This window comes from Aulonocara sp. 'chitande type north' Nkhata Bay, linkage group LG20 (assembly GCF_057382095.1).
Source record: "Aulonocara sp. 'chitande type north' Nkhata Bay isolate Kocher_YH1m ecotype deep benthic linkage group LG20, A_spYH_male_GT1.1, whole genome shotgun sequence".
Taxonomy (NCBI): domain Eukaryota; kingdom Metazoa; phylum Chordata; class Actinopteri; order Cichliformes; family Cichlidae; genus Aulonocara; species Aulonocara sp. 'chitande type north' Nkhata Bay.
Window position 1 is genome coordinate 1,282,084 of NC_141363.1, and position 14,117 is coordinate 1,296,200.

Here is a 14,117-nt window from a genome sequence, read left to right on the forward strand (position 1 = left end):
GACTAGTGATTTTTATCCTTAAGCTGTAAGGCTCAGAGTAAAATGCAACTGTAATAGAAATTCAGTCAGGTAATAAACATAACCATTATATGTCATTAAAAACCTTTGTCTTTATGGGACTTTTGTTTGCATGAAAGCTTTCGCTTTTGATTCATTTGATACGTGTTGCTGAGGACACATCTCTACTTGGACTTGTCGTAACAGAACTTTTAAATGTCATCTTGCTGCAACTCCAACTTTCCTTCACCCCCCACAGCACGAAACACACCCCTTTTGTGGAAAAGCCACATTTACATTATTGGGAGTAGGGAAAGGCTCTTCACTTACTGATGAAATACAGATGGCGTCTCCATGGAGTGCATGCCTGTTGTTCGTGCACGTACAAGCGCATGCATGTTCGCATATAAAAAGTGTCAGCTCAGTGCCTTTGTTGCTAAATTGAAGCCAAAAGCAACAAGAGACAAACCATCGAATGTGTTGGATGTTACTCAGCTGCCTTCGAGGAAACTCGTTCTGTCATTCGTAACAGCTTCTGGTTGTCTTGCTCTAATGGCTGAATGGAGCTGGGTGGCCTACACAGTACTGGAAGTGCTTATTGCTGCAGCATGTTGCTTTGGTAACGTGTTGGTGATGTGTGCTGTGTGTTTCGGTATCCGGGATTCCCTTCGGGAACCGACATTCTGCTTCCTCGTGTCCTTGGCAGTGGCTGACTTCCTTGTGGGTGTGGCCGCTGTGCCCCTTGCAGTATTATTGGATGGCTGGGTGAGTCTAATCCCTGAGTTGTGCCTGCTTCTCAGCTGTGTTGTGCTGGTGTTGACGCAGGCATCTGTGCTGTCACTGCTAGCAATTGCTGTGGACCGATACCTGCGGTTGCACACACCACTCAGGTGAGGTGAACTCTGGGTCTCCTGTTTTGTGAGTGAACACTGTGATATTTTCAGGTTTTCCCTTTTATTGTGCTTTATCCCTCTTTCAGATACAAAGCCTTGGCCACACAAAGGCACACATGGATCGGCGTGTCTGTTTGCTGGATGCTTTCATGTCTCCTTGGCTTCACTCCTCTATTCGGCTGGCACAATTACTCCTCCCCAGCATCTGATTCTACCAACACATCTTCCACTTCTTTCATCCGTCCGCCGTGCACTTTCCTCTCAGTTATCTCCCTCCCTTTCATGGTCTACTTCAACTTTCTCGGATGTGTCATGGCACCCCTGCTGGTCATGACCCTCCTCTACACTCGAATCTTTTGGAGCCTACAGGGACGTCTAAAGGACAGCTGCCCTCAGTCCCGGGCCTCTCTGCTCAGGGAGAAGAGGCTGGCCTGCTCCCTGGCTCTCGTCCTCATCTTGTTTGCTGGCTGCTGGATTCCTCTCCACCTGATGAACTGTCTGCTGTTGTTTCAAGGCCCTCAGGCTGTCACACAGGGAACGCTCTATACAGGCAGGTGACAGTACTTTTTCTAGCCCTTACGCAGTTTGCAGCTGGTTGTTAAATATTCGAGAGCATGTGACTCATTAACACCACTTGCTGTGAAATGTAACACTAGCCAATCCAAATGTTCCAGGTATTCTCCTGTCTCACGCCAACTCAGCAGTCAACCCTGTGATCTATGCCTGTCGCATTCCAAAGATCCAGCAGGCCTACGGTCAATTATGGAGGCGCTTCCTTGCGTGGTTAAACTGTTGCCATCGGGAAAAAGCAGGTTCGCAGATCATTAACATGCAGCTGAGCCATTAACATACACATCTGGATAAAGATGGAAAAGCAGTCTCCAATAAGGGGCCTTTTGGACTTTGTCAGGAAGTTTGTATCTGCTCATAGAGTCTGTGTTCAACCATCATGTAAAGCTTTATTAAAGCGAATCACATAGACTGGGGAAAGAAGCCAGTTGAGTGTAATTTCCATTTATGGATATTTGTGCAAACTTTATTCTACAGATAGCAATTTCCTGTGTCTCCACTAGAGGGCGGCACACACTAACCATCGGCACAGCTCCTGTTCGACGACAATCACAACTGCAGTGTGTGACAAATAATTTCAAGCTGCCATTCACTGATTTTTGGACAACTTATTTAAGACAAATGTGACTTTATTAAAATGTACATCTTTTAAAAGCACATAAGTTAACACTTCCAGTCAATTCAACACTAATCATGCTGCGTGTCTTCCTCCTCCTTTTTTATTATATCTGGCAATAAACGTCATACTTGAGCCATGAGCATGTGTTGTATGTTCCTCAGTGTGCAGCGAGCTCCTCAGGGAAGGCAATAGACTGTATAGTTATCACCTGAGCAGGGTGCAGTCCCACCCACCAAACTATACAACCTACTACCTCACCCTGTCAGAGCCCAAGTCAAACACACCCCAGGTTCACCTTTCTAAAAATGTTGGGCCTATTTACCTGCTCGGCGTGAAAACAAGAATAAGACTGCTGAAAGCTCGTGTTTTTGCTTGGAGACGGCAGTCGGCGAGCGGCTGACTCGGCTGTCTCTTGGGAAAGACAGTAGATTGTATAGTTATTTAAAAAAGAGGTTACACAACCCCACAACTATTCAATCTACTACCTCAGCTCCAAGGACAGCATCCACGTTGCTTCAACATCGAAGATCCGCAAAGGTATCCTTCCTGCAACGGCACAAAGAAAGAAAGCGCTCAATAATATTAACTAACTCACTGAAATCATCTGGTTATTCAAGTTTTATTCTCGTGTACTTTTAAAAGTTACATTTTTCACAATATCTTCGAGTGACGTGTTGAAATTCAACCTCTGCAAAAAGCAGCCTCGTTGCGTTTTTGCTTTTGTTCTCCGTGTCTGTTTTATTTGGTTTAAAATAGGTACGGCTCAACGTCACGAGTGAAAGTGCTCACGCCTCACGCCAACAAGTCTTCAACTGCCAAGATTTGGAGAAACATTTATCGCTTCTAAACAAAAGAAGATCCTCACGATCGACCCCGTTTTTCTGTAACGTCTTTAAGAAACACGTTCCGCTAAAATAAATCAGAGGCAAATCATTTTAACGGTGAGTGGACGACGGAAAGTGAGAGCACTAATGTGTGAAAGCCCAACAAACAACTCACTGGCTTCCTGAGACTCTGGCATGTGATCGAAAGAGAGAAAAAAAGCGAGCTGCTCGATTCTGTGCCAGGAATCCTCCGTTTTCGCCAAAAACTGAGCTCATTGCAGCGGCTATCCCTGTGCAGGCTGGCTGCTGCTCCTCAGACGGAGGTACACACACAGATGCCTGCAAATATGGCTTCCACCAGCTGCCTCTCATTGAATACAAAGCTGGGATTCTGCCCCCCAAAACACAACAACGAAACACAAAATGGCGTCTTGCACATCGGCCATTTTAGGTCTGCTTTAAAACACTGTAAGGGTCTACCTTTTAGGTTTTTCGTGAGCTTGCTGCATCGTGATGAAGAAAGCACAGCTGTTCTATCAGGAGTGATGGAGAGTCAGTCCTGTGCCAACACTAAGGCGAAGCCAAAAGAGCCAGACGACACTCTATCACGGAGCGAGAGGGAAACTCTAACTTTACTTATCAGGCAGCTGGACGAAGCCACGACCGCGTGCAGCATGTTTCTGTCCGTGTAATGTTTCAGTAGCACCCTCACAGAGCGGGCAGGCATTTTGCTCTGTTAAAGTTTGATTCATTTGGGAAGTCGTTGCTTCTCCTTCAGCCATTACCAGTTAAACTATTGCTAAACATGAGATAAAGATTAGCTCCGTGCACATCAGGTTGACATGCCAGTAACTGCGGGGTTAATGAGTGGCAGACAAACGCCAGGCCGGGGCCTCAGACTAACAGAGATGAGGTTAGAAGGTACACCGCCTGCATAAATTAGCATACAGCCACGACCCCTGAGACTTGGTCCAGACCAGCCTATAGTTAGCATGCAGTAGACCCTGCTAGACTGACTACAGAAGACCAGACAGACAGAATGGGTGGGGGTGCGCTGGCGTGACGCCCGACTCTGTCACCACGCCAGTGACAGATCTATGGGCTCTGCTTAGTCGCCAAGAAACGTCCCCCGACTGCAGCCGCGTTCGGAGGACGAGGCTGATACGACACAGCGCTCTCGGAGAAATGGGTCAAGTTAACGAAGATTTAACAAGACATCCGAGTAGGAAAACATGCACACAATAAATGCTGGTGGGGAGTTCTGTGCTTTCTGGGTTAATTGTGCAAAACCGGAGTCGACGCGGTCAGTCACGTGCCGGGCGCAGATATTTTCCGTGGCGCTTACAGCAGGTTCGTATGTCCCGGCTGGCCCGATAACTTTTTCTTGAAAATAAACGCAGCTCTCGTCTGCGGGGCAGCTGGAGGAACTTGGAGAAATCTGGCCTTCTGAGCTAATCCCATCTGCCTATCAGACAGACTGTGCATCTGTCACAGCAGAATCACGGCTGAATGTTTGTAAATTCACAGTGTAAGCCAAGAAACGTGGGCCTTGTCCACTCGTACCCTCTGATAACACGACTCTGCTGTGACCAACCAGGATGTGTTTTTCTGGAGGCGATTTCCTGCTTCGGCCTTGTCATCCTTCTCTGGGTGACAGTCACACGTGTATTTCGAGGTTTCCAAAAGCCTCTGACAGTTTGAGCTCTTTGGCATCACTTTTCTCTATAAAGCCCACAGAATAAAATTTCAACATCAAGTCTTTTTATACCAGTTACTAAACTGGGAGGCCTTTTTAAGAAACACTTTGCCTTCATTGTGTTTTTAGAAAGAAGCCAAAGTGGACTTTTGTGGACCGCAGACTAAAATCAGAATGGATGGTTTAATGTTTTAATGGACATATTGACCACGCCGTGCCCGCTCATTTTGTCCTCTCTTCTTTCTTTCTAAACATGTCGATGTCAAACAAAGAGCAAACGCCATTAAAACGGCGAGCAAAGGGAACCAGGTTTTACAAACTTCACGTCTCCACATTAAAACAAACAGAAACCCACGTGAAAAAAAGGATTAAGAATATAATGGAAACCAGCCTTAGCTCCTCTCCTCCACTGACGGGAGGATTCAGACTTTGTCCCCCACCGGGCGATTTATTCCTTGTCCGATGCAAACAACGTAAACACGCGGGTTAATTATCGAATCTCAGAACACTCGCAGCATACCCAGTTGCCAACAAAAGTCCTCAAAATTGGAGCAGATTATCGCAGGAAGCAGAGGCAGGAAAACACCTATTGGCTCGCCTGGTCCCTCGGTCCGCGAGACAGAATGAATGTTTGGCACAGACACAACGGACGGGGCACCACACCATTGGTACAGGTTCTTGTGTGTTTCTCTCTCTTTCGCTCTCTGAGCTTTGTGCCAAGAATGGACAGAGTCTGTGTGCCAGGCAGAATTTCAATAAGGGGAGTAAGGAGGTGGAGGTGGTGGTTAAAGAGGGGGAGGAGCGGTGGCGTTGATGGAGGAAGTAAGCCACAATAGATGGCAGAGTGAAGAATTCCCCGACTGACTGCTTGTCTAACTCACGTCCATTCTTACTGATCCTCTTAAAAGCACCATGGTGACTTTATCACACAAGCTTTCATCCTCCCACTCTCTCAGGAACGTCCTGCATTAGAGGACGAAGGAGCACTGAGCCTCTACCATCCCACTTGGCATGGTGCCCGCTCTGATGTTCTGTATATCCTCATTAGCTAGGCACAACACACAGCTCACGCTCGCATGTATGCAGAGATATGCTGCCATATGTGTGTACTAACACAACCGTACACTGGTACAGACAACACAGCACAGTTGCTCAAACTGTGGGCATTAAAGGAGCTCAGTTGATCTTGATTAGATGAATGGTAATTAAATAAAAAGGCTTCCAGGCTTTTGCGATCAGTGTTTTGGTTTTGTGCAGTAGATGGCTGCACAGACAAATGCTGAACTGACATGAGTCAGCCTGAGCGCTGGATAAACATGCTGGACAGTTTGTTTGAGGAAAAGATATATGACCCAGATACGCCAAGAGCATATGGGAGTCACTGTGCTGACTATCAGCTTCCAACAACAACCTGACCCATAGATACACATATAGACAAGGAGCTATGGCTGACAGGCCAAACAGCCAATCTGCAGGCTTGGGCTGTGTGGACAGTCCTCCAAGTAGTCGAATGACTAGTGTGTGTCTCTAAAATCTCCGAATGAAGAAAGGTCGCTTTCCTCCTCTCCATCTACTTTCTCTGTCCTCTCATCTCCACTTGTCTATGCTTTTGCTAATGTGCTAATGAGATGTGTGGTTACCATGGTTTCAAATGTTTCTGATAGCTCAGAATCCTGGCCTTGCATGTCGCTACACGCCCACATGTTAGAGCATTTACAAATGCCACACGGTGCAGACTGTACACAAGCATGCACGTATACAGCATATAATCACAAACACTTGGAAAGGTATGCCCTTTCAAAGCCAGTGCATGTGTGCGCGTGTGCATGTGCATATTTGTGCACATGCACACAAAGAGAATGCGTGCAAAAGTGCAAAGCAGTGTATGTCAGGACGAAACAGCTGCAGCTTCCTGCATGAGAAGAGAAACTTCCTGTTGCTTCGCTCCAAACCGCGGTCGGTCAGCCAAGATATCAACCAATCAGCTATGTCGAGGCTGAATGAAGGAAGTAAGCCTGACTGCCTCTAGGAGAAAAACTCAGAAGCATTATGAGGCAACACGATAAGTTCATCTGAGGATACGAGAGGGGCGGGGAAAGAGCACTCCCACTCCTACCTCTCTTTCTATCTCTGTAACTTTTGATCTCTATATTTTTTCAAGCCCTTTTTCCTCTTAACGTTTGTCTTTCTTTAGTACCACATTTTGATATGCAAAAAATCCAAAAAACAAACAAACAAAAAACTAGTTTACTTTTGTTATGCAGCCATTTGCCACTTTATGCGAAAGATAAGCAATCAGAAAAAATAGAGACTTGACAGAGTAGCATAGCCGCTAATTGTGAGGGGTATGATGAAAAGGTCTGATGGTGTTCACTGTTTACACGTGGCATGAAGGCGCCATTTTAACACCAACCCATATTTAGATGCAATATGCAGCTCTGGCATAAAGTTGTCCAGTTAGGTTCCTAATTACATGTACAGTAAGCAGATATTTCAATGTAATATCTGACCAACTAAATTTGGTTAAATTATTGCAACGGCTCTTGGTCAATATGCACAGTCGCTTGTCTAATTCAAGTGCAGTGTTCTGGTCTCTGACATACAGCTGTAATCACAATTACCCTTATATACGACAGTTTTACATGTTGCCTAAATACACACCAGTCACACAAATGCTACCGCTCATCTTTAAATTTCTTCTTCTCATGTGGCGTGTCAAAAAACAACAACAACAACAAAACCAAATAAAACAAAACATTCGTCTCACTACTGAAAAAACCTTTTTCTTTACAGCATCGTCAGTTTCATTTCTGCCCAATGCTTCCTCTGAAATGTAAAGTATATAAAGATGTTAATGACGCAGTGTTGTAGCAGCTACCTTTTGGCAAACAGACACAACTCTAGACTGAAAAAGCATAAAACTGGACACACAACTGCACCAGCAAACATGTTTCTGTGAAACTTCTGCCATATATCAGACTTTTTACAGTGGCTAGAAACAAAGTAAGTAAATATTGTCCTTATATTATCTCTATCGCCATGGCCCCGGATGATAAGAGATTTGTGCCTCACTCGTCCCATAACAGCTCTTCAACACTGGTTAGCACCTATACTTACACTAACCTGAAGCTTACAACCATTCTCAAGCCACACAACCCTCTGAGGTCAGTGAGTAACCAAGAAGGCCTGTCGTCCCTCCTACCAGTCTCCACAGAGACACCTGTTCAATACAGAAAACCACAGAAAATACTGTTGACCCCCCCGTCAGAGCCTGCTGTCCTGCGGCAAAGAGGGGTTCAGGTTAAGACAGAAAGAGATAGAGACACCAGGGGAAAGAAGACTGTCAGCAGGGAGTCGCAGTGTCCCTCTGAGCTCTAGAAAAGTTTCTCCTGTCATGTACATTGAGCCAAAATGGCGCCGAGGAGAGTGCGGCGTGGCAACCGATAACAACAGACAACGTTTAGGAGAAAGACCACGATAAAGGACAGAGAACAGGGCGAGAGGAACTCGGGGAGACAGACTGCAGGGAAAAGGTGTCACAGGATTAAAAAAAGGGAAATACCTGAAGCCTGTAGTGAGCGGCGGGCTGGGCCGGACGACTGACGGAGAAGAGGGCCGTGATGGCGGGAAGAAGGGAAAAGAGAGGAGTAGAGCACACCCTCTGAGAGCTACACCCCCTTCCCACAATCCCCTCCTACTGGCGTGAGTGCGTCTGTCCGTACACGAGGTGACAGAGGGACGTCTGCTCACACACAGCCACTGTGACACACACGCGAAAAGAAAATACATACACACACAAACGACGATATCAAACACACCAACAGCAAAGAGGTCCAAAACAGACCAGCAGTAGACTTGCATTACTGTCAGTGGCGTATAACCAAAACAGAGTCAAACACGAGAAGACGCCAACAACAGAGGAGTTAAGAACACAGACATACACATAATCAAATCACCAGCCTTTGGATCACCCTCTGCTCTGCCCTGTGCTGTGTTTGCCTCGGTCTGCCAGCCCACTTTGGCACCGCTGCCAAGAGGGAAGGAGAGAGAAGGACGGGAGGAGGTGGGGGGTGCAGAGACACAGAAAGAGGAAGGGAGTGACATGCTGTAGCGAGAGAAGGAACAGAAAGAGGAGGAGTCCGAGAAAAGAGTTAAGACTGAGAGTGTGCCACAGAAAGACAAGGAAACAAAGTACGAGAAGAAACGTCAAGTGTCATGAGCCGACGCGGCGACACAAAACAGTCCGGTATCGGCTAACGTACACCTTTATTATCCAATATCCAAAACGCACCTCTGTCCACATACCCCACTCATACTATCCTGCAGCAACAGACAGATGGCGAGAGAGACAAGCAGATCCCGACACTTCTGCCATATTGTTGCATCTCACCATGTTCATACAGTCAATAGATTTTTTTTAAAGAAGCTCAAACTGGCTTGAGATTTCTTATATACGCTGTTGGACTTTTGTTTTTCAAGTTCTCTCACCAGAAAAAGGATTCCTGGCAGACTTCCTGTCTTTTTTGACATCTCTGTTCTGCCCGTTTTTCTTTGCGTCTCCCCTCAATCCGTCCTCTCTCCCTCCATTGGGGATAATATCAGCCCTCGTGAGAGGGAGGGCTTTGAGAGAGTTCAGCTAAATGAATCAATGAGCAGGGAGGGTGGATACTTTCCCCCCCTGCCTTTGGCATCCTTCCCAGGTTTCCCTTTGCTTTCTCACCCGAGCATGATAGTTCAACACCAATGCAGATCTTGGATCAGCGAGCTGTCGCCTCTAGATGACCTCAATCATTAGGAGAGAAAACATAAATCCATCTGCTCATTAATGGCCGACCTTCTCTGTAGCCAGCTTGCGGGCCAATCATTGGTGCTGAAGCGGGTATCCCAAGCCGAGCCAACCAATCAGCACTCACCTCCGAGCTGATGTCATTTTGAAAATACTGAGTGTAACTCTAAAAAAACCCAGGAACACTCTTCTACCATTCGATTCAAGCAACCAATTACAGACAAAAAGCAAAGCTTGTTTCGAGTGAAACGCCTAATTCGTTGTCGCAGCTGCTGTAATAATAGCGGCGGAGTCCTCTGACTGGCCAAACAGATACCAACACACACATTACCAGAGGCTTCTCTCAGTCTTCAAACACCAACTGCGGACACAAAGCAGACCACAATAGCCCAGCTTCTCTGCTTGAACACAAGTCTTTTCTCAAAGACAGGACAATGGACGCACACACACATACACACACGTTCATACTGTACACACGCACGCACACACACACGTGGTGTGAAGAATCCGGTTCTTCTATGGAGGCTCAGATTCAGGCAGCAGGTTGGACAGCCCCTCAACCCTGACGTCACGTCTCCTTTGTTGTTTATGAATTTATTTCTCTCCTCAGCTGAACTCTCTGAACTCAAAGTCCCCACACCCCTCCATTACTTCCCTCCCGCCCTGTCCTCAAGCCCTACATTTACCCCCTGCCAACAAAGGCGGGCAAATACAGTATGGCTTTAACAAGGAAGAAGAAAAGAAAAGGAGAGACGGGCAGAAGGCAGACACAGAGACGCGAGACAGAAAGATCGAGAGAAAGGAGCTCAGATGTCTTTCTCACTTTTTCTTTTCCTCCTTTTCTTCTTCGATCGCTCTCCGTGTGTCTTCCTGCTTGGCTTGTAAAAGTTTCAGCTGCGAGGCGGGCCGGCCTCTTTTGGCAGCCCTCCAACTCTCGACTCTCCTGTCCCCCTGCAAGAGAGAAAAGGAAGGGAGGACAAATATAGTCACAGCTAGACGGCACTGTAAAGTTGTAGATACAGATGCACTCTAAATGCACAGCAGGTTTTTCTTACACACACTTCACATTAATCCATAAAGGAAGAAAGCACCGTGGGGCATTTTGTCAACATTTGCCACCAGTTTTCAGTAAAGCATAATCCAGCGGATAATAAGTAAACTACGTGCTAATCACTGTGTGAGCCGCCGTGTGTATTTTCAAAAGGCACATTGTGATGTTTGCCTGCCTTTAACTGGCTCTGCCAGCTGAATTTGATAACTGTGTGTTTTGGTGTTCACACCCAGTTCACACAAGGACGCGCCGCCCGTTTTATTTCTCCTGGTATCAATAACCTGAGCAACTCGGGTGCTTGCATGCACAGTTATATTTACTGTAGCACACAAAAACCTCTACCTGCCAAATATTTGCATTAATTCAAAACACATAACCTGTGTAAATGGGCCCTGTTTCAAAGTCTAGGCAGACACACACAGACACACACACAAGACTGACAAGTTACACTGTTACTGATTTACTCACCTTGGTTTTCGTGCAAGATCACACACACCGATACTTCTAATGCTGATGTATTTACTCATAAACTGTATCCTAATCAATTAAAAAATGAACTTATATTGTGCTTTACTACTTACTATATACTTTATAACAGGTCAGGCTTATTTACAGGTTAAGTATCTTCTCTTAATATAGGTTAAAAAAATTTAAATAGATATTTATTAATTTTTTCTGATCTACATAAGAAAATACAAAATCATATTTATATTTCGACATTTAACAAATAGGGTTAACTTAAGTAAAACATGTTATATATAGCTGCTCAAAAAAACATAAATCATAAATCAACATGAAGAGTAGATTTAAGAGGCCTTAGCCTCAGAATTATTACATTCCCTCTTCTATTATGTGTAAGGATAAACTTAGCTACTGATTATGAAATGTGAAATACTGTAAATGTTTATTGAATGCTGGTCTACAGTCCGTGACCTTAGCGCAACATTGAGTCACCTTCAGCTAACTTATCTCTAAAAACTAAATGTAGCTTCTCCAGTAGCTCCTTATTAAACTAGATGTTGAAGAGCATTTTAAACACAGAAATTTTTAAACAAAATAAATAAATAAATTTAAAAAACGCCAAAATAAAAGTTCACGTTTCCTAAAATGACAGATAAAGTTTGCGCTCACCTGTGGGAGACTCTAGAGGAGAGAAACAGAGGCTAGCCCCACTAGCTTGTAGCCTGACTGTAACTTATATAGGGATGAAAGGGGTCGCCAAAGGGGCTGGACATGTGGGCCTATATGAGCAGGTGTAACCCAGCAGTTAAAATAGGAAATAGTAAATAAAAAACGTAAGCGTGAGGTTAATTTGTATAAAAGAGCATCTCAACAAACACGAGCAGCTCACTGACTGTGGTCAAAGTACCGTTTTTTTGTACTTTGTTCAATGGAGATTGATGTGGCGCTCCATCTAGTGGTAAAAGGGGGTAAATGCATACACTCTTTGGCTGAAGATGTATCATTGTGGACCACTTAATTTTCTGATTTTTATTTTTCTTACAGGACGATATTGCATGTTTTAGCTTAGATTAAACAGAACTGTATATTTCATTAATAGTGTTAATAGTAACGGTGTGTGGGGGAGGGATTTCTAAAGGTCCGTTCCTATGCAGCACACAATGGCTTTAGAAGGTGAGTAAAAGTTAGTATGAGGAATAATACATGTAAAACTTACCAAAACTTGCTTGGTTAGATTAGCTTGCATAGTTTCCAGGGTAGATGCATTCAAAATTGCATTGTGCATTTCCTGCCATTCAAGAAAGTTTCCATTATCAAGTGTTTCCTACAATCCGGAATAATCTAGCCTCCAGCACTCTGAGTGTGGATGAGTATTGAAGGATAAGAGAGAGAGAGGCTTATTCAAGATAATTTAATTAAAAACATGCAACACAAAAGCAATGACAAAAAATGAAATAATAAAATGAATGAAAATGAAACATAAATAATTTAGTCATTGCATTAGGTTAGTAATGTCAAAGCCCAAGGGAAGAAACTACTGGTGGCATGCTACTTGTGTGCAGCTTGTCAAATGGCAGCAAGGCAAACAGGTTGTGACTGGCTATTTAGCCTACTTGCAGTAACAGAATAGAAAATATAATCTTTTAAAAAAATGGAGAACCTCTTCAAAGTTCATAATAGCTATCCCTTTTGTTTTGAATTTTATACCTCCACCTTTCTGCTCAGTCACTCTGAAGTGTTTCTAAAAGCTCAGTGAAAAATGAAATACCTGATCTCCACTTCAGCCGGAGTCCTCACTGGCAAAGGATAGCACTTTGTAAAGGCAGGCTGAGATGCAGACATGTTTGCACATGTCAAAATTAAACCAGGAAAATTCAGCCAATGTTTTAAAAAAGAATCTTACTGCTGCTGTGTAGTTTTCTCTCTGATGTCTATCACCAAGCACCAAATGTTTCTCAGTCACTGTGACTTGCACAAATCATCCAGATCGGTTTTGAAATCTTAGATTTTTACCATCAGATTTCTGGTAATGCCATTCTTCCTAATTCATCTACAACTAAAAGATCAAGCATATTCATGCGTTTCCTAAAATCAGAGGGCTAATTAAAAACAAAACAAACCCACAATTTGCCACTTATTTCTTTGGTCAATGCAACTGACAGCTGTCATGCTGTCCTTTTAAAATACCCATGACTAAGGTGCTACTGCCCTCCAGTGGCCACATGAAAGGACAACCCCAGACCAAGATGCTGTCAGGGGGTTAAAAGTTCTCTTGTCCCTACTGGCCCTGCGCTTCTTCTTGTTCACCGTTCCTGGGAGTTTAGTTATGCTCAGCCTTTCCTTTTCTTATGTGACATTTGAGCCATACATTTTAGCATTAAAGAATCCAACCAGATACAGAGAGGGCAGGTAGATAGGTCTTAGGGGGGCACAGTTGGGGGTCCTGCCCCAGAAATATATTCATTTCCTGCCTTCTCCTGGGTTTTTGCAAACCCATTTTTCCTGCCTCTGTTTTTCTCTAATCTAAGAAAAGCACAAAACACTGACACCAGGTGGCAGTTTAGTATATACTAAATACACTGCATTGGTGCCCCCAGGCACAAAAACCTTAAGAAATGCACAAAACAAGGTGAGCCAATAGTTTCCTTAGGGCAAGGCACCTCATTAGTTATCAAAATGAATACCAAGCAGCACAAAGCAGCATGCGTCTTCCAATTGTATATTGCGATTCAATTAAAATAGCCCATGTCACTTGTTATACGAGCCCCCTCAGTGATCCTAAGGCAGATGCCCATTTGGACCTGGTAGCTAATTCAGTCTTAGTATCTATGTAGGGGAGACCGGGGATAGTTGTAACATTTTTGACATTTCTGTCTGTAAATTGGAGCTCTTTTAAGGTAGTGGATTCAAAATGTAATCCAAAGTATTTACATGTCTCTGCTATTAAATAGTGCAGCTATTTTCTCTGCAGCACAATTACCCATTGCATGGTATGGCCTCAAACACAAAGAGTGAAATGTTACCATTAACCCCATAGTCTGGGTTAGTTGTAACATATCCTGGGGTAAAATGTAACACAATGAAATAAGGGTACTAACAAAACATTAACATGTAATCTTTGTTTATTCAACACATGAATGCACTTACATCCATTTATGTAGCTGTGTGTGTGTGTGACAGAATGCAGAAATCTAACTTTGAACATATTCCAACCCCCCA

At 44.3% G+C, this 14,117-nt stretch overlaps 1 protein-coding gene and 1 long non-coding RNA gene across 2 annotated transcripts; one reads left to right on the forward strand and one right to left on the reverse strand.

The window, feature by feature from the left end:
* Nucleotides 1–351: 351 nt before the first annotated feature.
* LOC147304743 (adenosine receptor A3) lies at nucleotides 352–2,209 on the forward strand. Its single transcript, XM_086276661.1, has 3 exons — nucleotides 352–887; nucleotides 977–1,440; nucleotides 1,565–2,209. The coding sequence occupies exons 1-3, from the start codon at nucleotides 352–354 to the stop codon at nucleotides 1,735–1,737; spliced, it is 1,173 nt and encodes a 390-aa protein (XP_086132787.1). The 3' UTR covers nucleotides 1,738–2,209.
* Nucleotides 2,069–8,547, reverse strand: LOC147304744 (uncharacterized). The gene is made up of 2 exons (XR_015126581.1): nucleotides 8,162–8,547; nucleotides 2,069–2,625 (listed from the first exon to the last, which is right to left on the reverse strand). It is a non-coding gene; the product is annotated as an uncharacterized LOC147304744 (long non-coding RNA).
* Between the last annotated feature and the right edge of the window lie 5,570 nt (nucleotides 8,548–14,117).